Here is a 24,017-nt window from a genome sequence, read left to right on the forward strand (position 1 = left end):
CGCCGCGGCCGCTGGGCCCAGCTCCCAAAGCGCCCCGGCCCGCCTCGGGCGTGAGCGCAGGCGCCCGGGCGGCGGGGGCGCGGGCGACGCCGCGCTCTGTTCAGGTCACCTCCCTTCTCCCCCGCCCGCCCACGTCCGCGCAGCGGGCCCTCCACCGGCCGGGGAACGGGTGAAGGGCGGGAAGTAGCCGGGGGCGGGGGGCGGGGGAGACAGGCACCTGCACCGCGGGGTCGCCCCGCCCCACCCGCTTCGGCTCGCCCCGCGCCGGCCCCCTCTCTCTTCCGCCCGCTTCCCTCCTCTCAGCGCGGCGGCCCCGCGCCGTCCGGCTCGCGCGGCTGGCTGTGACGTCACCAAGCCCCGCCCCTCAGTATAAAGCCTGGCGTTGCCGGCGCCGCCTTCCCACACTCGCTGGCTCTTCGCTGGGTTGCTGTGTGTTTCCTTTTTTCCTTTTTTTTTTTTCCCCCTCCGCTTTCTCTGCCTCTGCCTCATCCTTTCTCGCTCTCCGGCTCTGCGGTGTGACGAGGCCGAATCCTCTCCGCACCCAGCCCTCTCGCCTTTCTTCTTCCTCTGCCCGCGCCGTTGTTCCATTTCTCTCCCTCGGCCGCCGCCGCCGCTGCTGCACAGCTGGTGTCGGTGCCGCGCTTTCCCCCCCACGTCGTCCCCGCAGCCTATGGCCCAGGCCGCCTTGGGTATTTCTGCTCAAGGTAACCACATCCCTCTTTAAAAATTCCGCCGAAAAAGAGAAGACGCTTTACCCGACTCTTTGGGCCGTTATCTCACGTGAGTAGTGACCCTAGGAGCGCGGGCTGGGCCGGTGCCGGGGCGCGGGGCGCCGGGGGGTGGGTCGGCCTGGGGAAGCTGTCGGCCGCCTCAGGCTGGGCCCCGCCGACCGGCCGGCGTTCCTCCGCAGCGTCCCCGCGGCCGGCCACCTCGAACATGGCGGCTGGCGGCGTGTGTGGCGGCGGCGGCCGGTGGCTCGGCGGCGGCGCGGCGGGCTGGGGCGGCTGGCGCGCCTCGGGTGGCCGCCGAGCCGAGCCCCGAGCGGCCGCGGTTGGGTCGAGGGGGCGTGTGCGTGTGTGTGGACTGGGGGGCGCGCTCGGGGGTCTCGCCGCCGCGGGGCTCGGCGTCGCCTCCCGGCGGCAGGCGGCCCCCACCCCGCTCCCGTGGTGCATTGCTGTTTCCGGGGAGGGGGCCGGGCTGCAGCCCCGAGGGGCCCTGGTGCAGCCGCCCGGCCCTGAGCGGCGCCGCGCCGCGCCTTCGTCTCCGGATCCCGGGCTGGCGGCGCGGCCGGCTGCAACCGTCGCGGCCTTAGGTTATGAATGGAGCGGGGCGGGCCCGGCGCCGGCCTCCTGTGACAGCTGCCGGGGGAGGACGGGTGCCTGAGGGTGCGGAGAGCGCGGCCCTCCCTTCTCTGCCGGAGGAAAGTTGACGCCGCCAAGGGGCCCGGCGGCGGGGAAGCCCCGGTGTCAGGTAGCGAGCAAGAGGCCTTTGGCCCCTTCTGGAAGCCTCGGGGCTGCCGCCCCGCCCCCTGCGGCGCTGGCGATTGGGCCGAGTCGCCTTCACTCACCCCGGGCTGCCTCCTGGAGCCCAAGGATTAGTCACCATGGCTTCGTTTTCCCGTCCGCGCCACGATTCCTGGGCCGAGAGAGAGAGAGCGGTGGGCTTCGATGGCTTATCAAGTACTATTTTGGCAATTAACGGTGGTGTTTCAGTACTTCCCTGGTTGCTCAGACGGGTAAAGAATCTGCCTTGCAATGCAGGGAACCCAGGTTCGATCCCTGGGTCGGGAAGATCCCCTGGAGAAGGAAATGGCAACTCACTCCAGTATTCTTGCCTGGAGAATCCCATGGACGGAGGAGCCTGGCGGGCTACAGTCCTTGGGGTCACAAAGAGTCGGCCACGATTAGCGGCTAACAATTTCCACCAACGGTGGTGTTTTAACAGCCTTACCAAGTGTATATCCTAAACGTGTGTGTCTTAGGCTAAGCTACTGGTTCGGCAACCTGAAAAGGTCGGGCGCACTGTTAACGGCCCCAGAATATTTCAGCAGCTTTAACGGGATTTTGTGGTTGCATCGTGGACACATTAAGATATTTTGTGTCCTGTCGTGTTTCCACCCTTCAGCCTTTTGCTTGGATAGGAACCTGAAGGCTCAAGGGAGAGAGTCGATAGGTGACGAGAAAAGGTTGTTATAGATGAGCCTGGCAGAAATACGGCGAATGACTATAGGGCAGAGCCCTGCCAACCCTTTGATTTCTTTTACAAATATAGGATGCAGATGCTGGTTATGAAGGCAAATAAGCCCTGAAGAGTTAGTGGGAAAGATATAGGCTCCTGATGGTCATAGGTGATAATGGAAGGTACCGTAATCAAGTAATCAGTGCCGTCCCTCTTGCCACTCAGGTTTAACTTAAACATTTTCAAACATATAGAGGGAGTGAAAGAATTGTACCCTCACCTGGATTCAGTAAACGATTAACATTTTGCTGTGCTTGTAATTGCTCTATTCATTCATCAATCTTTATTCTGTGTATTTCAAAGTAAGTTGGAGACACCAGAACACTTTATCCCTTCAACTTCAGTATGCACATATCATTAATCTAACACTGTTTTATCTGGTAAATTTTACATAACAGCAAAAACCACACGTCTTGAATACACCATTTGACGAGTTTTGACAAAAATACAGCTGTGTAATACAAACCTTTATCAAAGATGAGAAAAGTGCCATCAAACCCAGAACCTTCTCTTTTGCCCCTTCAAGCTCCATCCCTCACTGCCCACAAAGGCATTCACTGTTCTTTTTATTAACCATAGATTAGTTATTATGGAAGTCTATTCTAGAACTTCCATATAAATGAAAGTATATATTGTGTGAAAGGTTTCTTTAACTCAGAATGTTTTTGATATTCATCCATAGTGCGCTCACCAGTAAATTGTTCCTTTTAACTGCCGAATAGTGGTCCATTATAAGAATACCTTGCTTGATTTTTTTTTTTCTTTAAACAACTTTATTTTGGAATAATTACAGATTTGCAGGAAAGTTACAAAGATAATACAGAGTTATTCATACTTTTCACCTAGTTTACCTTATAAGAGGTGGTACATTTGTCAAAATTAAGAAACGGACTTTGATACATTCAGTTCAGTTCAGTAGGCCAGTCCTCTCCGACACTTTGTGACCCCATGGACTGCAGCATGCCAGGCCTCTCTGTCCATCACCAACTCCCGGAGTTTACCCAACTCATGTCCATTGAGTCAGTGATGCCATCCAACCATCTCATCCTCTGTTGTCTCCTTCTCCTGCCCTCAATCTTTCCCAGCATCAGGGTCTTTTCAGATGAGTCAGCTCTTCACATCATGTGGCCAAAGTATTGGAGTTTCAGCTTCAGCATCAGTCCTTCCAGTGAACACTCAGGACTGATTTCCTTTAGGATGGACTGGTTGGATCTCCTGCAGTGCAAAGGCCTCTCAAGAGTCTTCTCCAACACCACAGTTCAAAAGCATCAATTCTTCTGTGCTCAGCTTTCTTTATAGTCCAACTCTCACATCCATACATGACCACTGGAAAAACCATAGCCTTGACTAGACGGACCTTTGTTGGCAAAGTAATGCCTCTGCTTTTTAATATGCTGTCTAGGTTGATCATAACTTTCCTTCCAAGGAGTAAGCGTCTTTTGATTTCATGGCTGCAGTCACCATCTGCAGTGATTTTGGAGCCCCCCAAAATAAAGTCAGCCACTGTTTCCCCATCTATTTGCCATGAAGTGATGGGACCAGATGCCTACCACCTAAACTCCAGATTTTCTTTGGATTTCACCAGTTTTTAATTTCCTTTCTGTCTAGAGGCCAATTAAGGTGCCACATTTCCTTTTAGTTGCCATGTCTTTGACAGTCTAGAGAAGTGCCAGCCAAATATCCAATAAAATGTCCCCCATTTGAATTTGTTTGATAATTTTTCTCATGATTAGGCTGGGGTTTTGGAGTTTTGGAAAGAATACCAAAGTCATTGATAAAGGCAGTGTAAGGTGAGACATACTGATAACTTTGGGTTTACTGAGTTTCTGGGTAGTTACTGTCAAAGTGATGGGAGGTTTTTAGTGCTTTTTATTGGTCAGCTGCTGACTCAGTTAACTCTAGTTCTCTCTGTGCTATTTGCCAAGATAGTATAGCAAGGGACATCCTCTTCAATCAACTAAGAGATTTGATTGCAGTGTTGTACATGATCCAACTGATATAAACACCACTCTAAATGAGAAAAATAAAGCATTCCCTGTGTCTTCTCCATGCCCCCGCTCATATTTTTATTTAACCTCCTCTTATGGTTGGTTAATCTTAACTGTACAAATGAACATTCTGTTTATCCTGTAAGTAAATGATCCTGTGCCCCCTTTATTTATATTAAAACGTGCCTTTCGAAATTCAGAGCCTTCATTTCCTATCTTTTCTGTTAGGTGGAAATGTTTTAGAGATACTACTGAAGAACATTTGTGAATTTCTGAAGTTTAATATCATTAACATTTCACAGCACTGCTCTTAAGTTGCACTGAGCAACAAAATAGCTACTGATATGTGGGGGGAAGGGGATATCTCAGCTAGAATAATTATCCTGTTCCAAAGAATAGTTGAGAATAAACTCACTCTCTGTCTCCAGTGGCGATGGCTTTTAATTTACTGAAATTACGTTGGTTTGGGGAGAATTGGAACCTTTGTTTTGGAGTATTTAGTTGGAATCTAATGTGATGTTAATAGTCACTGTCACATGTTGATATGGATTCTTTTCTAATTATCCGTGTCATTGAGTATGTGATCAGGATACCCCTAGTAGATTGGAAGAACATTTTACTTCCCCTAAGGGTGCCTCTATCCTGGTTGAGATACGAGATATACTGAAGATGTATCTAGAGTGCTTCTGAAATCTCAGATTCTTATGATTCCTATGTTTCATCATTTTTCTGGTTTCATTCTTACCCCCATCTTCTAGAAATACTGTCAGGTTATATTACTTTAAAATAGCAATCACTGAAGTACAAATAGAAGTGTAGCTTTAGTTGTTTAGGTTAGAGGTGATAAGTCTGTTCAGTCAAACCTTAATAGGTAAAAACCATTTCTAAAACTTAATTATCATTTTGTAGAGTGCCAAGCATGTTTACATTCATATGTTGTTCCTAGTGATAGTAGAGTGACTTAGATGTAAATAGGTTAGGAATGAGAAGGAGGTAAACATCTGTTACTTGTCAGATATGTAAGGCAGGTCTCAAAAGTTATTTCACAGGTATACATAGTGTACTAGTTAAGTCACAAAAAATGTTTTTCTTTTTAATATGTAGTTGGATTTTATACTTAAGCAAAGAAAAACTTGGAATTTGGAAAGTAAAGGAAAGGTTCTGGTTAGTTTCAGATTATTAGATACACAGTGAGAGCACTTGTACATTTAAAAATTTTAGGCCACTTACAAATTTGGGTTTTGGAGTAAGTAAAAGCAAAAATGAAATTGAGTGAGGCCTGGAAACTGAGTGAGGTAGAGCCACTTGTAAGGTGACCATGCCCTCAAATTCAGTTTTGTGTTCTTGCAGCTTGGAAATGCTTACTGTATAAAAACAGCATTTGATACTGTGATAAGCCCTTTGAAAACATCATTTTGTGTAGTGTGCTTTAATGAAACACTTCAAACTGAAACTTCTTCCTGAACTTAATCTTTACATCAGCTTAGCCTTCTTGAAGCACAACCTAGCATTTTTTAACATATGACTTATATATTTTTATTTTCTTCTTTAGGGCGAACTTTCTGACCAAGTATACAACTACCCAGAGGGCCTAGGAGAAGTGCTGTATAGAGAACAGTTCGACTTCAACGCTGAGCCACCTTGGGAACCTAGCTGATGATAGGGGGGTTCCATCTCCTAACTTGTCCATGTAAGTATTTTCACATCTGTGCAGAGGCTGAGGGAGGGTCTTGTAAAGTAGAAGTAAAGGATTCTTGTTCAGTCTTTTCAGAACTCTAAATTGTATTTACCACTTACTCCCTCCCCAACTATTCTTGGGCCATACATTGCAGCTTGCGCCATATCAGTTCCCCTGACAAGGGGTTGATCCCAGGCCATGCCAGTGAGAAAGCCTGGAATCATAACCACTAGGCTATCAAGGAACTTCCCTACTTAGCCATATAGTTGATTCAGTTGTGCACATTATTACTATATTTAAGTATATACTGCAGGCTAAATTTCAATTAAATCTTATTAGTCCAGATTTTAATATAAGTTGGAGAGATGGTTTTTTATTTTTTTAATTAAATGTGGGTGGTAACATCACACCATTCAACCATTTAATTTGGGCTTAAGTCAGAAAAGAAAGTTTATTTTTGAATATAGTAAAAGATTCTACTCTCCATTCCACTCAACAGAGCACTATCCTAAAGCATTGCATTTAAGAGGTGAATCTTAATTCTTGTTTTCTGGTTATGAGCTTCTTGCCAGATACAGTGTGATTTCTAGAGTTTATATTCTTTTTCACAAAATGTGTAATACTCATCTGGTGGAAAAACTGGTTGTTTTCAAAGGTCTTATTGAGAGATGATGATGCATGCTTAGCTCCCAGCATACTGCCTTCCCAAGAGATTTTTAAGGATAGTTTTTGACTTCGCTTACTTGATTTTCTGTGTATGGATTTAACTTTGAATTAAACCTCTGTGCAGAATGCAGTTTCATAGTAAAGTGTTTGAATGTGTGCTGCTAAATTTGTGTGGGTCGTTAATTAAAATTGTTTTATTATTTGTAGATCTTTAGCTGTTGAAATTTGGGTTTAGGTGTTGAGATTTGGGTGTTTTTAAGTGGGCTAGAGAACCTGGAGGAAGTAACACAAGAAAATTTCAAGAAAGAGATCTAATCGGGTAGAGTGTGTTAAAGGAAACCTTTTCAACACATTTACTGTTAATTACTCAAATTACAATCTTACATTTTGTCTTTTAAGTCTTAAACAGAGAAAAATGATTTCTGAAAAGTTCTATTGACTTAAAATCCAGATTGGGGGGTTTCCCATACTGGTCTTCTCCTGGCTATGTGAATTTGAGCAAATTATTTATTTTTTAAATCACAGCTGAGAAATTCAAACTAGAATAGTTCCTTTAACCCTAAATAGGTTGATTTCTCTTTTTTTGAGTATTTTAATCATGCTTTGTTAATGCAGTGTCAACTTTGGAACATTAGCATAACCTAGAATAGAACTGCAGACACTGGATTCCACGCAGACCTGAATCAGAAATATGCATTTTAACCAAGTGGCTTGTATGCATATTAAAAAAAAGTATAGTTGTCACCAATTCAGTGCCAAGCCAGTTAGTTCTTACATTTCATTGGTCATCTATTCTACTTCCAGCATATCTGATATTTTCTCCTAAGTTGGCTTGAAGATTTAAAACTCTTCTGGGTGGGGTATACTTGATTCCATAGTCAGAAGTAGATTCTAAGGTGGAAATTTCATTGCAAGCTTCTTGTTTTAAGCAAGACCGTATTAAAGGATGACTTTATTTCAAATCTCTCTTAATGAAAACTTAACTTTGCATTATATGTCATATTTCTAGTACTATTTCCTCTTAGACTTGAGAAACCAGTATCAGTGAGCTCATACATTGATAAATGATTCAGCTTAAGGAAAAGTCTGTAGGGTAATTAATACTGTAGAATTCATAAAGTCTATAATTTCTTGCTTTTTTGTGTGTGGAGATGTTGTGGTTATAGGCACAGATAGAAAATGCTAACAGTATTAATTCTGCAGGTTCTGGCAGCCAGAGTGCCTGGCTTATTCTGCCCGGGTACAGTATATAGTAAGTGAAACTTTTAATTCATAGTACTTTGCTACAGCCACAATCTCTTAATCATACAATTCTAAAATCAAAAGGTTAAAAAAAAATTATAGCTTCCTTGATATGACCTAACCTGATTTGGGAACAAAAAGTTGACCTGAATCTGAGCTGAATTTGAAGCTATTTTTATTTTGACTTATCCCATTTAGTGCTAATATTCCTGAATTTTGCTGCAGAAGTATTCTGATAAGCATGTTGACTCAGCCTCATGGAGACTGTTAAATAATATATTAAAAGTATATAGATTAAATTGCTATTCTAAAATCTGAGAAATTTTGAAGTCCGAAAGCTATCTATCCCCAAAGATTTCTTGACTAGAATTAGTAAAGATGGCAAGAGAAATTTTACATTCCAGAAATGTCCTTAGATATCAATAGCAGTTTTGCGTTACTAGACATTGAAATCCTGGGATGTTTCCTGTGGAGCAACAATACTATTTGAAAACTTTTAAGTCATTCAAAAGACTTAACACACTGGCCTTCATGGAAAGCAGTTGGCACATAGCACTGCAAAATGTATAGTTAAATAAGCTCTATTTGAACTGCATTTTACTCCCAATTGGAGAAGGACATGGCACCCCACTCCAGTACTCTTGCCTGGAAAATCCCATGGACGAAGGAGCCTGGTAGGCTACAGTCCGTGGGGTCTCGAAGAGTCGGACACGACTGAGCGACTTCACTTTCACTTCACTTTCATGCATTGGAGAAGGAAGTGGCAACCCACTCCAGTGCTCTTGCCTGGAGAATCCCAGGGATGGGGGACCCTGGTGGGCTGCCATCTATGGGGTCGCAGAGTGTTGGACACGACTGAAGCAACTTAGCAGCAGGAGCACATAACTCCCAATATTCCAATAGGATTTCTTTGCAGGTGGTCTAAGCTCTAGGATTGACTTTTTAGAGTTAGGTTTTCAAATCAGGTAGTCATCTGAATTTTTAGATAGTAATTAAGTATCTATCTAGAAACTTTATAAATTGCTTACATAGTAAAGTTTTTTCTTTTGAGTAGTGTGTAGTGTTATATGTGAGCACTGTAAAGATATCTTAATGCTTAACTGATATCTCTGATTAATGAAGGGCTCAAATTGTAGGAAAACTTTGGGCTGCCTTTTAAATTTCTTAGACTCTATGCTGCAGTAGTTTTTCAGTGGGCTAGATTTTTAACTAGAGCTCCGATTATGATTAATAGATCAGCCCAGTGCAAAAATTCTAAAGGCTATTTTAGAAAACCAAGTTCTCCTAACCAGCAGCTTCTATTAGCAGATCTAATGATGAAGTCAGATTAATTATTAGTATATTCTTTTTAATGTTTTGTTCCTATTGATAAGAATGGAAAAGGAATTCAATTAATTGATTTATCTAGATGGAGCCTTAAAATTTTAAGTATTCATGTTCTCTCTCCTGTTTGTTAATATCTACATGCTTTTAAAGGGGCTGCCTTACCTAAATTGAAATTAATTAGGGACATAAAATGCTCTTTATGAATTTACTGCAGGGAGTTATTCCTTTGTGTTTTACTGTTGTCAGTAGGAAGGGCGGGTTTTTGGCTCTTTATGGAGAATAGTTAGGGTAATTTAAAGATTCTGTGATGCAAGTCGATTCAGACTTTTTATTAATGATTATTGATAGTCATCAACAGTCACAGTGATGAATAAAGCTATCATTGAAACACACTAGTTTAGGGACTAGTTTTTAAAGTAAGTGTATACCCTTGGCATGCAAAGAGCAGTATTCAGTGGTACCTTGTTGCCTGTGTAAAGTAGTGCCCCCAAAAAAGCATTCTGTATAAGCCCAATGGGAATAATAGCCTGTTACTGGATAAAACAGGGTTTGGGGGACATGGTACTATTTCTTTAGGCAAATTTAGGCTTTCCTGGGAGGCCCAAATAGAATAGCAGGCAGTGTAGACTATTCTTAAAGGGGAATAAAATGGTTCTTGGGTTTATTACAGAAGATAGTTGAGCTGAGAAAATTAAAGTCACTACCAATCTGTGTATTCCATTACATTCTCTTTAGTCTTAATTTCAGAGTTTTTGAGTTCGGGGTTCTTTGCCCTGAAAAAAAAGCATTTTGAGATACTTAATTCTTTTGATTAGGAGTAAATAAGATATTGTATAAACTGTGTCTTATAAACTATAAAATCTAGGTAAATTGTAGGCTGCTTTTAGGCTGGCCAATTGTTCAGACCAGCATAAGGAGCTGTTGCAAGTGAAATGCTGTCACCTACTAGAAAACACAGATCCTTTCGTCCTTCACCTCCATTCCAGGGTCATCTGTGCACACTTAATTAAGCAGTTTGTCACAAACTAACTGAAACAGCCATTTGGCCATCCTTTTTTTCTAATCCAGTGAATAATGTGAAGAACATTGCAGCATGAATAGAAAATACTTGTACAGCATGCTGAGTTGTGAAGGATTAGGCTGATGATGTTTAGTCTGCCCAAACCATACCCAGCCACCACGAGGTCTTCAATGCCTGTATCTGAGTGACTTGCAGCAGTACCCAAGATGATAAACTCTTTTGGAATGCTCTGTTCTAAACTTTTCCCACCTTTATTATCTATCTTATATAAGCATGCATTTCATTTCTCTAGGATTTACTTGGTGTGAAGTTTTGACTTTTTTTCCTTTATTGTCTAGTTTTGTAAACTTGTGAATGAATTCAGTTGTTCAGATGCTCGATGCATTTGAGTGCTGGGGAACTATATATGACTAATGGCTATTGTTTTGGATGGTGACAGATCATCACAGAAAATTCTATTGGACAGCATCACTCTAGGATAATTTTGCCATGAATGTGAGTAGTATTAGTTGTATTAATCTTAAAATATCTATTAATAAGAATCATAGGAATTACACACTCTTACCTTTCTCCTTACATTTGTCTAGTGAAAAGCTGTTCCTCAATTGTAGAGGCTTTTCAGTCTCATATTCTTGTTGAAGAATTCTTCCATTGCCTAGCATGTTCTTAAAGTCAAGCTCCCTGCTGTCTTTATGTGCTCATCAGACTGAAATTAATATTAGGCTTGCATTAAATATATGACTATGGGTTATTTTTTGGCTACACTTTTCTTGCAATACCTTCATTCCCTAACCAAGTATCAAACCCATGGCCTCTGCAGTAGAAACAGAGTCTTAAACACTGGACTGCCAGGAAATTCCCTATCTCTTGTTTTTTATTACAGAGATCCTTCAGTGCCCAGTTTAAGAGCTGTTAAATTAGTATATCTTAGCTAATCATCAGGGTTCAGTATGATTGCCATGTGATATTTGACATGACCAAAAGCAGGATGGGATGTCCTAGTATGTTCCACATGGCTACTGATAGCAAACTAAAACTCAAAGTGAGATTGGCTATCCTAAGTTCTGGAAGAGCTCCTATAGGTCAGTAAGAAAAAGGGAAGAAAAGAAAAAGACTACCCCCACCCCACCCCACCCCACACACAATAGGAAAATGAACAAAAGGCTTAAAAACAGTTTTTTCTCTACAGACTAGCAGTTTCACTCCCAGGTATGTGACCCTAGACTGTAGCACCTAGACCGATGCTCCCTAAACTCCCAGTCAGTAAGATGGACTCTTGTGGCAGAATGTCAGGTAGCACACTACTTGGCTGTTAATTTGTGGACCAGCTAGTTTGCAGATCACTTTTTAAAAAATATTTATTTTGTTGTGCCAAGTCTTAGTTGTGGCAGGCCGGATCTTTCAGTTGCAGCATGTGTCTAGTTCCCTGACCAAGGATTGAACTTGGGTGCTCTGCATTGGGAGCACAGAGTCTCAACTACTGGATCACCAGAGAAGTCCTGTGGACCGTAATTTGAGTAATGCCCCTCTTGGGTACATAAATAATAGCAAGAGATTATATGGTGGTCAGGGCTTCCCTGGTGGCTCAGACGGTAAAGCGTCTGCCTACAATGCAAGAGACCCGGGTTTAATCCCTGGGATGGGAAAATCTCCTGGAGAAGAAAATGGCAACCCACTCCAGTATTCTTGCCTGGAAAATCCCGTGGACAGAGGGGCCTGGGAGGCTACAGTCCATGGAGTCGCAAACAGACACGACTGAGCTACTGCACTTATGGTGTTTATAAACAGTATAGCCCATTGGTCCTGTTGTGCATCTATAAAGAGTAGTGCACAGCAGTGAAAATTAACAGACTCCAGTCCTGTCTGTCTGTTTGAAGGAATTGAAACTTCAAGTTGAGCAAAAGAAGTTATAGTAGGAAAACAACAGTGATTCCATTCATGGTTCAAAACCAATAAAGCCAATGTTTTATGGGCATATAGGGGAATAAAAAGATTAAATAGCAGGGGAATGATGATTAGAAAAGTCTGAACATGTTTATTCTATAGGGGATGAGGGGATTCAACCACAACTACCCAGTAATGGTGTGCAGGGGCTTCTAAGGTATTCAGTCCTCTTTACCTGGTGTGTAGTGCAGTAATTATAATGTACATGTGATTTGTATAGTAGAAATTAATTTTCCTCTTGGTGAGGTGGCAGTGAGATCTGCCCTTGGGTACTCAAAACAGTAGTTCAGTGCATTTGTTTAAAGGGAATTTCCCTGTGCTGCACCAGGAAAACTAGGAAGCTCGGAACATGATTATGTATTTGGTGGTGTTCATGTTGCATTACAATAGTTATCTGCAGTGTTACTACATTTTAATTACCATAAGGATTTACATAGTTTACTTCCATGCAGGTACACACTTGCTCTAGAAAAAAACTTAGTCTTCACATCAAATAGTCAAGACACTTTTTTTGTTAAGGGAGCCTAATCTTGTCAATCACTTGCAATAGTATATTGCTGTGAAATTCCTTTCTTATTAAGATGTATTATAGAATTTAATGGGAAGCATTTTGCATTGAGCAGCCTTTACCTGAGCATTTCAAACTTAGCCTGTTGGGCTAATTTCCTTTAGGATTTGTGTGTCACCTCCCCCTTTATCTATTTCCTGTTCATTTTTGTTCTTGTCTTATGGGTTGTTTTTTTTTTTTTTAAGTAATTCTTCAGCAGTCATCTTAGTGTTCTTACTCTAAAGTTTTTTTCAACCTTATCACCTGAAAAAGAAACCAAAGGGTATTTATTGTCATTATTTTAGGCTTTCCTCTTACTGTCAATGAAAGCAACCCCGGTCTTGATATCCTAAGTATTCAAAATAGATTGTTACTATCCATCACTTTTTTTTTAATCCATGACTTATTTTTGATCCAGCATGGAAAATTTTTATATGGGCGTATGATCACACAGATTTATTGGCACGTCTTACCTACCAGTTCTGGTATGTGGCTTCCTGGAGGCCTGCTCCAGACCTCATGTTTTTAGTGCCAATGTCATCCTTCTGCTCTTGTGACCAGTTATTTATTTATAAAGGTACGCTGTGTGGTAAGTAACATTTTTGTGTGAGATGTAGAAGGCAAAAGTGATTTTTGACAGCTTTTTTTTTTTTTTGCAAAAGAGATCTTAGTTTCCTGACTAGGGTTGGAACCTACACTCCCTGCAGTGAAAGCGTGGAGTCTCAACCAGTGGACCACCAGGGAAGTCCTGGATTGTGTCTAGTTTTAAAGCTGTGAGCTGAGTGCTGAGTCATCAAATGCCTATGCAAAAATAATCAAAAAGGTAGAAATAACCTTAGGTTTCTCCAGGGTAATAGTAGTAGTATAAATTTCAAAATATCTTACATTCTCATTTTTAATGAGTAAAACTCCTTTTAGAAAACTGGTGATGTGTTAAGATTGGGTTTCCTGCTTAGATGTCTCTGAAACAGTACTCTCAACTTTTCAGCTCTCCCTGTTCTCCTTCCAGGGAGGTCTTCACTTCAGAAATCCGAGACTCATATTCATCCAGCTTGGTGTCAAGTGGGCTGTTGCTGCCAGAATTATCTTGTGATTATTTGAGAGATGTATCAGTTTCTTCTGAAGTACAACCAACTGTAGAAGCCTTTGTAGCAGGTGTGTAACAAAGCAAGTGCCCAGCTGCTGCAGCCACTCCTCTTGGAGCTTCCCTCTTGATGACAGGAGGACTCATGACCTTATGAAGGCTCTAGGGAGCAGTGTGGTTCTTGGGAGCCTTTGCTTTCCTTGGCAGCTCTTCCTAAAGAATGTATTATCAAAAAACACCAATATGAAGGTGTAAATAAGGACTGTTAAACACTTTTTTCTTCCCAGCTATGATGTCCAAGAGGAAATTACTTACTATAACTGTAGTATTGTGATTGCAGCAATTGTATTAGCATAAAATAAGCTGAGCTTTCTTTCACCATATATTAAGATGCTTGTGAAAATAGCTTAAAGGCTCTTGTGAGTAGAGAGCACGTTCTAGGGTCTGTTGATAATAAATTTGGAAGCGTCTATTAAAAATGGATTTGCTCTTAAGTTACAAAGCATTTTAAGGAGAACCTAAGATTTAAATGGAGTAAATTTAGTTAAGTTTAATGTGAAAATAAATCAATGTCCAGCAACACTAGGCGGTAGTATGTAGTGGTCTATAACATGCTGAAATGAGTAAATCAATCCTATTTCTGATTTATACACCATTTTTAAAAATGGCACAGTGTGTTGGGTTGGATCAAGGTGAGGGAGTTTGGTATCACTTGGGTTTGAGTCTACTGCTTCTTTTTTTTTTGGACCTTGCACCTAGCTTGCAGGATCAAACCTAGGCATCCTGCAGTGGAAGCACAGAGTCCTAACCACTGGGTCGCCAGGAAAGTCCTTAAGTCTGCATTCTTAACAGAGAGATTCCTGGAAATTCCCTGTTTTGTGGATTAACTTGGCAGATCTGGCATAGAATAAACTCTGCTCCCAACACATACACACTTATTTTCATTCTAACTCCCTAGAACATGCTGTGTCAGATTTTTGGTTTAATGTTATCACCAAGTAACTATATGCCTCTTGAAAATATTTCAGTCAAATATTTCTTTACTTCAGTGTCTTGTAAAGCAGAAATGTAGCACATAAGCCTTTTTGCAGCAGTGAACTTTAAACTATTTTTGCTTACATGTGAAGAAAATTGCAAGCATAGACTTCTTAGGGTATGATTATGAACTGCTTTTTAGGACTGCTTCAGTGAGATTGGGCATAGGAAAGACTCAAGCAAGATCAGCCTACGCTTATCTACCTACTTAAGCCTTTTCAGTTGTTGGAAATACTGGGCTTCCAAGTGAATGTTTCATTTGAGCACAGGGTTTGTTGGCTTAAAATTTGTTAGAAACCAGCTTTCCTGAAGGTTTTTGTGTTTGGTGGATTCTTTTGAGGAAGCAGTTTTTTCTGGACATGGCTTTTAGTTTTTAACTGGCTTTTGCTTTTACATGTGGGTCACTTGTGTATATCAAGATTTTGGCTCCTTTTAAGATGTGAAAGATGGACCTTTTTTTCCAACACACTATAGGGCATTCCTTGCTGTTGCCACCACAGACCTTCAGTTTCAAAACTCCCATTCTTAGAATCAGTTGTCCTCAGGCCCTCTGTTTCTCAGTACCTGCCATGTGCCAGGAATCTCAAGACCTTCCTAGGGAGCACCTGAGAAGGTACAAGATGGAGCCCTACATGGACCATCTTCTAAGGATAGATGTTATTAGATTGGTTTTAATCAACTTTTATTGCAGGCTCAGTATAATTAAGGAAGTAAAAAATACTACGTTGACACATTGTTTTAGTGGTTTCAAGTGTGTTAGTCCCCAAATCCTTTTTGTCAGTCCTGCCAATGTAGCAAATTTTATTTTTTTGTCACAGTCCTTTTGTGAGTCAGATTGGGATTGGTAAACTAACCCTACTTCAGAAGTGAGAGTTCTATTTCAGTGATGGGAATACAACCACTCTGTATGCACTCTTAAGTCTTTCCTTTAGAGCAAGGAGTACTTTAACATATTTTTATTCATATTGACAGTACATTTATTTGTCAGCTGGTTTAGTTTGACCTTTACTATTAATATTTAAAATCATTTCACTTCTACAAGAGTCTGTAGTGATAGCAAATGTTTGCCTGAGGTGGACCAAAGGACATGAAGAAATTTATCTTTATGATAGTGATGGTTATACTGGTATATACATTAGTCAGAATGAGGGTGTACATTATTGCATGTAAACTATTGATAAGATTAAAAAAGGAAAAAAGTTTAGGGTTTACCTGAGAATTTAGGCAAGAGATACAGAAGGAACAAGGTTGTTATGTAGAAACTAGTCTTAAAAAAGGTTTGAAGACGGTAAGAAGGCATGATAAGATGTTTTGGTACCATATATGAATAAAGTGTAGAGTTTATTAACAACTGTGAGAGTTCATATGTCTGAGAAATGGTTAATTGATTTGGGGATGTCATTGTCTCTATCAAAGAGCCTGAGAGTTGTGTTGGATTTATTACACTTGGCAAAGGTTGGATTTTTTATAGATTAAAGGTTTGTGGCAACCTTGTTTTTGGCAATCTGTTGGTGGCATTTTTCCAAGAGTATTATTTTTTAGTTACGGTATGTATATTGGGGTTTTGGTGGGGTTTGTTGTTGGTTTTGTTTTTTTTGCACACTTGATTGACTAACGGAACTTGGGGAAACCAAAAAATTTATGTGACTCGCTTTAATGGGATGCTCGCTTTATTATAGTGGTCTGGAACCAAACCTGCAGTTTCTCCAAGATATGCCTGTAATTTTGTCATCAGCATCTCCCAAGCTAGCCTGATTTTTCTGTGCCTCAATAAAATGGAATAATACTGTCATAGTGGTTTTTGAGGGTTAAGAGAATATTGTACAAAGTTTTTGGTACACTGCTTTAAAAAATGTTTGCCTTTAGATTAAGATAGTTTAGCAGGCGTGAGATTTGACTGAATCTGTAGATTATGTAGTTTGAAATAGTTTGAAAAAATCCTTAGGAGAACCCTGGTTCAATCCCTGGGTTGGGAAGATCCCCTGGAGAAGGGAGTGGTACCCACTCCAGTGTTCTGGCCTGGAATCCCATGGACTGTATAGTCAGTCAGTCCCTGGGGCCACAGAGTTGGACACTACTAGGCAACTTTCACTCACGTAACCATAACCCTACTTAATCTACAAAAATTTGTGAAGAATGTGGGCATTCAGCAGATAAGACTAGGATGAATGGACCTGATGTTTTTGTGACTATTTAGGATCATAATGTCAGAGGAAAATTAGCCTTCCTGTAAACCCTGTTCAGTCGCTCAGTTGTGTCTGACTCTTTGCAACCCCATGGACTGTAGCACGCCAGGCTTCCCTGTCCATCACCAACTCCCTGAGTTTACTCAAACTCATGTCCATTGAGTCGGTGATGCCATCCAACCATCTCTAGCTGAAGGAAATTGAGGTTCTTCTTGTCCTGACTTTAAAAACTAAAACTTAACATTTGGTAGCAGTTGCCCATGATGGTCCATAATTGATAAGGTTCCCAGGTAAATACTGCGTAGAGAGTAGAAACTACATAGGAATCTGATGAGCTGAAACACTAGGCATTATTAATAGTATAAATGATCTTTTTTAATGTGTAACCTTTATCGTTGTGTTTGCGTTAGTGCAATTGAATATCCCCCTAAAATCGATGTTCTGATTGGTCTTACATTGCTTAAAATAAACATGTATCCTCAAGCCTAAATGTCTACTTTATGGGCACAGATTTAAATCATTTCTGGTATAACAATCTTAAGATTTTCTCAGTAAACTGAATGTAGTTGACTCCTTGGAAATACAGCTGTTATTGTTTTTAAATTATTTTGTGTATTTCATGAAATTGACTAATGCTGTGGCTTATTGACAAATTATTTTGGTGCAACCAAAAAGCTGATACTTCTGAGAACCATTGAAATGAAGTACATTTTTAGGACAAGGGCCTCCACTTGAGGTGAACTCTGGCATAGAGCACGGGGAGGGTAAGAGAAAGGCGGTAATCAAAGAAGGCAGGAAAAGCTCTGTATGTTGCCAGGATCTGGTCTCAGTCCATTAAAATTAATGTGGCACCCAGAAATCAGTCCCAGACAAGGAGCAACGACAGCATCTGTCTCTAGAGCTTGTTATGTTTATAGACTTTATGTTAAAAGAAATCTTTGCCTAAAGTAACCTGGTATGTGTGTATGTGTTAGTCACTCAGTCATGTCTGGCTCTTTGCAACCCCATGAACTGTAGCCTGCCAGGCTCCTCTGTGCATGAAATTCTCCAGGCAAAAGTACTGGAGTGGATGCCATTTCCTTCTCCAGGGGATAAGGACCAGTAAATTCAGCAAAGAAGATAAACTTAGGTATGGGCTGCTCCAGAGGACAGTGGGTGATTTGGAGAAAGAGGAAAATTTTACTTGATTGGGGAAATAAATGTCCATGATGTATATATAGGTCCCTAACTTATACCTAGTTTCAAATTGCAGTGACGTTCTTGCATTTCTGGCAGTTAGCTCTTTCAAGTCAGCACTTGAACAAGTGATTGTAATTTTTTTTTTTACAACAGTTTTTTTGAAGTAGTTGACCTTGGATTGCACAGCTATTAAATGACAAAGCCAGGACTAGGTTTTCTGACTTATGTTCCAGAAACATTTTCACCAAATAAGCTTACCTCAGAGAGACTTAATTGTTAACTTGATTGAACTAGTTCTGTTGTAGCTTGTGGTGTGGGATCCAGATAGTCTGCATCAGAGCTACAGATGTCCTCCTGAAGTCAGCCTCCACTTTCACCCATTCCTGTTGTTTACACATCACCTACTCTAGAATTTTACTTAGAAGACGTTTATCTGCAGTTACCTGGTATCACACTGGTACGTGACTGGCAGTGTATTGAAGTTCAGACTATTTTGATTGCTTAGCTGCAGACATTTATTTCGCTAGCTTTCTTTACTTAAAATGAGTAAAGTTGTTATATGGGAGAACCACAAAACAAGATGAATAAAAAAGACTGGCTCTGCAACTCTATGTAAATAAGATGATGATGTTGATTTGTAACATTCTGGATATGTTTCAGCTACCTTCTCAAGAAATTGTCATATTAAGCTTGTCTTTTTATGTATAAATTCACATTTGCTTTAAAATGGGCACTAAGGAAAGGATATTGGTGATATAGTGTTTCTGAAAATGGTAAGTGATTACTCAGATTCTTCACTAAATTAGGTTCCTCTTATTAGCACACTCCAACTGACAGCTCATATATTAAGTTTAACTAATGAAAAAATAATACAGACTTTGAAATAACTTCTATTTTGACAGTTTGTTGCATATTCTAAGGACCCAGACGTAAGGCTTGGTGGCCCGTCTCTTGTTTTTCCTGGTTTATGACTTTCGGCTTTGTGGAATACGGCTGAGATGAAAGGATTTATTGACGATGCAAACTACTCCGTTGGCCTGTTGGATGAAGGAACAAACCTTGGAAATGTTATTGATAACTATGTTTATGAGCATACCCTGGTAAGTGTGTCGTATCGGATTTCTTAAAATACAGTGTTTATAATAATTTCTGAAATATGAAGCATCATTACTGCTACTTAAGTTCATTTTGTTTTGTACTTACTGATATAGTAATTTTTGTTTATTGCCTTATGGAAATAATTTGTTTTTGTTGGAGCTTATTTCCTATATTCCCCAAATTTGAAGAAGTGTTTTCAGGTTAGTGATGTTCAGTAATAGGATACCCAAAAAGCTTCTCTTGACCTCTACAGATAGGTTTAAGTCTTCTCTCACACTAGCAAAATCCTGCTGCTCTCTTCTGTCATCGCATCTCTTTTTTTGGGGGTTGAGGAAGAATGACACTTGTCCTACCATTCAGTCTATTCTGTAGCCAAATCATTCCACAGTTAATTCTCTCATGTCACTAGTCTTAGTCAATTTTACAACATAACCTGGGTCAGAACATTAAGGTGGCAGCCTGTCTTTGGTCAGTATATTCTAATAATGTATATCTTCAAATAATGTGGATTATAGAAAACAGTAATATTTTCATGACATTTCAAACAATATCTGAATGTTGTATGTTTTAAATAAAAATTATTTTGTCTGCCATCTAACATTGGGTAATTTATTCTCTGGATGATATGTGTAGTCATCTCTCTTACCGCCAGGGTAGCTCCAGCTTCAGAATCAATCATGATCTTTTCCCAGATCCGTAATTAAAATCAGTTTACCTTTTCTTTCCTTCTTTCTACGGCTTGTGGGATCTGAGTTCCCTGACCTAGGGATTGGACCCCAGGCCATGGCAGCGAAAACTGAGTCCCAACCACTGGACTTGGATTTATCTGGCATTGAGTGTACTTCCCCGTGTTTTTAAATTTAGTTTTGTCACCTCTACAAATACTACCAACTTACCTCCTTAAAAATGGATTTCTTTTGTTCCCTTTTACCATCTTTAACTGCAGTTCACATTGGGGATACGGCTTTTTGCTTAGCATTCCTCATGCTACTCACCTTTTTAGGGAATTAGATCCTGTACTGTTAAAGTAGGTTTAAACAGTTAAGGAATGCATGGAAAGTTATAAGTAATCTCCTTCCCTTCCACTCACCAGAAGTAAAATTGGAACAGTTCTGAAGTATAAAGTCAGTCTCATTGACACTGTTTCTTTTTTAAATTTTTTAAATCTAAGAGAAAATTTTCTGTGTCAGCATAGCACAGCAAACAGTCAAGTTTAAAAAGAAACCAGCCTTAAATGTGGTGGTATGTAAATATTTATCTTGGCTCATTTGTGGAGGAAAAGGGGAGTTCTTTCCTACTTAACAATACTCTGTTTTCTGTGGTTCTTCTGTTTCTTTTTTCCTAACTATAATAGACAGGGAAAAATGCATTTTTTGTGGGAGATCTTGGAAAGATTGTGAAGAAGCACAGTCAATGGCAGAACATAGTGGCTCAGATAAAGCCGTTCTATACGGTGAAGTGCAACTCCACTCCAGCTGTGCTTGAGATTTTGGCAGCTCTTGGAACTGGATTTGCTTGTTCTAGTAAAGTAAGTCATTTTTATTACTTTGTTATTGAACTGCCACATTTTAAAATTGACTAATGTTTTGGTGGGACTTCCCTGTTGGCTCAGTGGCAAAGAAATCCACCTGCCAATGCAGGAGACTCGGGTTCAACCCCTAGGTTGGAAAGATACCCTGGAGAAGGAAATGGCAACCTGTTCCAGTATTCTTGTCAGGGAAATTCCATGGACAGAGGAGCGTGTTGCAAAGAGACATGACTTAGCAACTAAGAACAACATTTGGTGACCAGTAGCAGTAGGAGAACAATTGCAAGGAAGTTTGACTTGTGGATGCATTTTTCAAGTTGTTTAAATTTGCCGTTAATACTGGAAATTTACAAACTTTCAAATATACCAATGAAAGGAACATTATGGTGAGATGAGTGAGACTTTATAAGCTTTATCTTTAATCAGAAACTTTTATTTGTTCCTCATTCTTAGCTTAGAGCTAGTTTGATCCAGTTACTTCTGATGACAGCAAGATAATATCCTAAACTGGGAGATTTCTCCGTTGGTAATGACAGGCATACCTCAGAGATGCTGTGGATTGAGTTCCAGACCGCTGCAGTAGAGCTAGTCACATGAATTTTTTTTAATTTCCCAGTTCTTATAAAAGTTATGTTTTTACTATGTTGTGGTCTATTAAGTATACAGTAGCATTATGTCGAAAATATAATGTACATACCTCAAAAAAGAATGCTGTTGAAAAAAATGGTGCCTGCAGACTTGTTCAACACAGGGTTGCCACAAATCTTCAATTTTAAAAATGGAATTATCTGCAGACCACAATAAAATGAGATATGCCTGTATACCTTTTAAAAGGTTTTTAACAGTATAATATAGCAAGCATTACCAGAATATGAACTGTGATGTATGTAATCCTAATTTAACCTTACATAATTTGAATTTAACCAGAAAATAAAGGTATATGGCAGTGATTGAAAAGTAATAGAAAGCTTACCTTTTAGATGACACTGTTTAAAATCTGTTTTTAGACTGAAATGGCTTTAGTGCAAGAATTGGGTGTATCTCCAGAAAACATCATTTACATAAGTCCTTGCAAGCAAGTGTCTCAGATAAAGTATGCAGCAAAAGTTGGAGTTAATATCATGACATGTGACAATGAAGTTGAATTGAAGAAAATTGCACGTAACCACCCAAATGCCAAGTAAGTGTAAAGTTAGGTACAAGGGAATATTTTTTTACCTAGGATTTGGGTTTGTCTTTAGTCTGGGAAAGGGCGGGGGGCATTTATATAGAGCAGTGGTTATATATTGTAATTATTGTAACTTACTACATGGAAAATGCTACTAGCATTTTTATTGGCTGCTTCTGATCCTTCATGGGCAACTAGGATGAGATAAGGATATTTTGGGATATTATGTATAATCTTTAATTCAAGGAAGAAAATCTGGTTGGTAGAATGATCAGATTAAAGCTATGGCTATATTTTCACAATTATATTAACCATTCTAGTTATTTATCATATTAGGAACAGAATGTGTTATGCTCAGGTTTTTTCCTTCTAACTGAGGGTTTAATCTGCCCTTAGCCTCGGTTTCTTGTCCATTGTGTCAGTGTCTTAGGAACCTAGTCCTTAAGTTCCTTCTCTTCAAACAGGAAGTTTAACGTTTTTACTTGTACCCTACATGGGTCCCAAGATTTATTTTCCAACTAAAAACTTTACTGTTTAAAAACAAAACTTTGGGGCTTCCCTGGTGGTCCAGTGGTTAAGACTGAGCTCCCAATGCAGGGGGCATGGGTTTGATCCCTGGTTGGGGAGTATCCCACATACCACACAGTGCAGCCAAAAAATAAATAAATGTAAGTTCGCCATGCTTCAAACAAAAAACAGATTTTAAGACAAAATAAATATTACCATGAACTGGTATATCAAGAGGATTCTATATAGCCTATGCTAAAAGTATACTAGTACACAATTTGCTTTTAATAAGTTACTGTGTGTTATATGTTAACCAAAAATGTGTATCATGTCCATATGATCTTTACATTGATAATTTTCTTACTGACTTTAATGGTATTCTTTGAAAGGTATCCTATAGGTAGAATAACTTTGCTTTTACAAATAGCAGTTTTGTATAATTGTTTTTAGTGATTTGTGGTCACTCAGAGATGGCCTGACAGTGCTGATAACTTTGTCATGGTTGTCATGGTTGGGAAGGAAACGCCAAACAGATTTGGATCAGTAGTCGAAAAGGCTGCTGTTAAGATACAGTAAAAAAAATTTTTTCTTGTTAGATCTATTTGATTAATTGGAAGAATGGTTCTGAATAAGTGGTAGAAAGTTAGCTAGCTAGAACTTTTTTAGGAAATTGAAGCATTTAAAGCCCTGATCGTTTTTGCTGAAAGACAGTAATGGCATTGCTATTCAATTTAGTCTTTCTAGGTGGATTTATGGAGTGATGGACTTCATTTGAAAGTAATGTCGTCTTTCATTACAGAGCCCAACCGACTCTTGCTGCTACAACAGAGTCTTAACTTCCTGCATTTTCCAAATTCCCATCCTTGTAAGCTTCATGCTTTAGTCCCTAATTGCTAGTTTTTTCTCTATACAGGATTGTTTTTCATTAGGTTCACTTGATTCACCCGACGCTGGATTATGGAGCACTGACAACATTATCAACACACTTCCTACAATCTTCAGGCTTCACATGTGCTGATGATGATGTAAACCAACTCTGCCCCAATCATCTTCCCCTTCTCTTAGGGTCTTACTACATATTGCAACAGAAGATAGTATTGGAGGTGAAGAGGGTAACATGAAGTTTGGCACTACCCTGAAGAACTGTAGGCATCTTTTGGAATGTGCTAAGGAACTTGATGTCCAAATTATTGGAGTTAAGTGAGTAGTTGTTTTAAACTTCATTTTGTGGTGATAATCTTAGTCTTTCTCTTTACCAGTTTAGGTTTTCTTTTGTATAAACGTTAATAGATTAAATTTCTAGTTTACTATACATAGTTTTCTTAGTTTAGGAAAATAAATGTTTATACTATTTTGTACTTGTATGTACCTCCCCTTCACTTAGTAAAGGGAGAAAATAGTAAATAACAGTTCAGTTAGTAATTTGAATCACTTCTTTTTAAATTGAGTGGAAGGGTTTACTAGAATTCTGATGAATACCAAAATGGTTGTTGGACATGTCATTTCAATTTTTCTTTTTCCCATCCCAAGACTTTTTATTTTCCCCGTTTTAATCCCTCAGGGGCACTTCAAAAAATCAGTA

At 40.0% G+C, this 24,017-nt stretch overlaps 1 protein-coding gene across 3 annotated transcripts in view; it reads left to right on the plus strand.

Annotated features, from left to right (window-relative positions):
* Positions 1-430: 430 nt before the first annotated feature.
* Positions 431-24,017, plus strand: part of AZIN1 (antizyme inhibitor 1) — a 30,764-nt gene continuing 7,177 nt past the window's right edge. For 2 of the 3 annotated variants that reach the window (XM_068984028.1, XM_068984031.1), the window contains exons 1-6: positions 431-780; positions 5,779-5,916; positions 19,037-19,234; positions 20,587-20,760; positions 21,768-21,940; positions 23,501-23,635. In XM_068984028.1, coding sequence (XP_068840129.1) covers positions 19,133-19,234; positions 20,587-20,760; positions 21,768-21,940; positions 23,501-23,635 — 584 coding nt within the window. In that variant the 5' untranslated portion in view covers positions 431-780; positions 5,779-5,916; positions 19,037-19,132. The remainder of the gene's footprint in view (positions 781-5,778; positions 5,917-19,036; positions 19,235-20,586; positions 20,761-21,767; positions 21,941-23,500; positions 23,636-24,017) is intronic. The other variant, XM_068984029.1, reaches the window with a different exon arrangement.

The sequence above is a fragment of the Capricornis sumatraensis genome, chromosome 11, assembly GCF_032405125.1.
Source record: "Capricornis sumatraensis isolate serow.1 chromosome 11, serow.2, whole genome shotgun sequence".
NCBI lineage: Eukaryota > Metazoa > Chordata > Mammalia > Artiodactyla > Bovidae > Capricornis > Capricornis sumatraensis.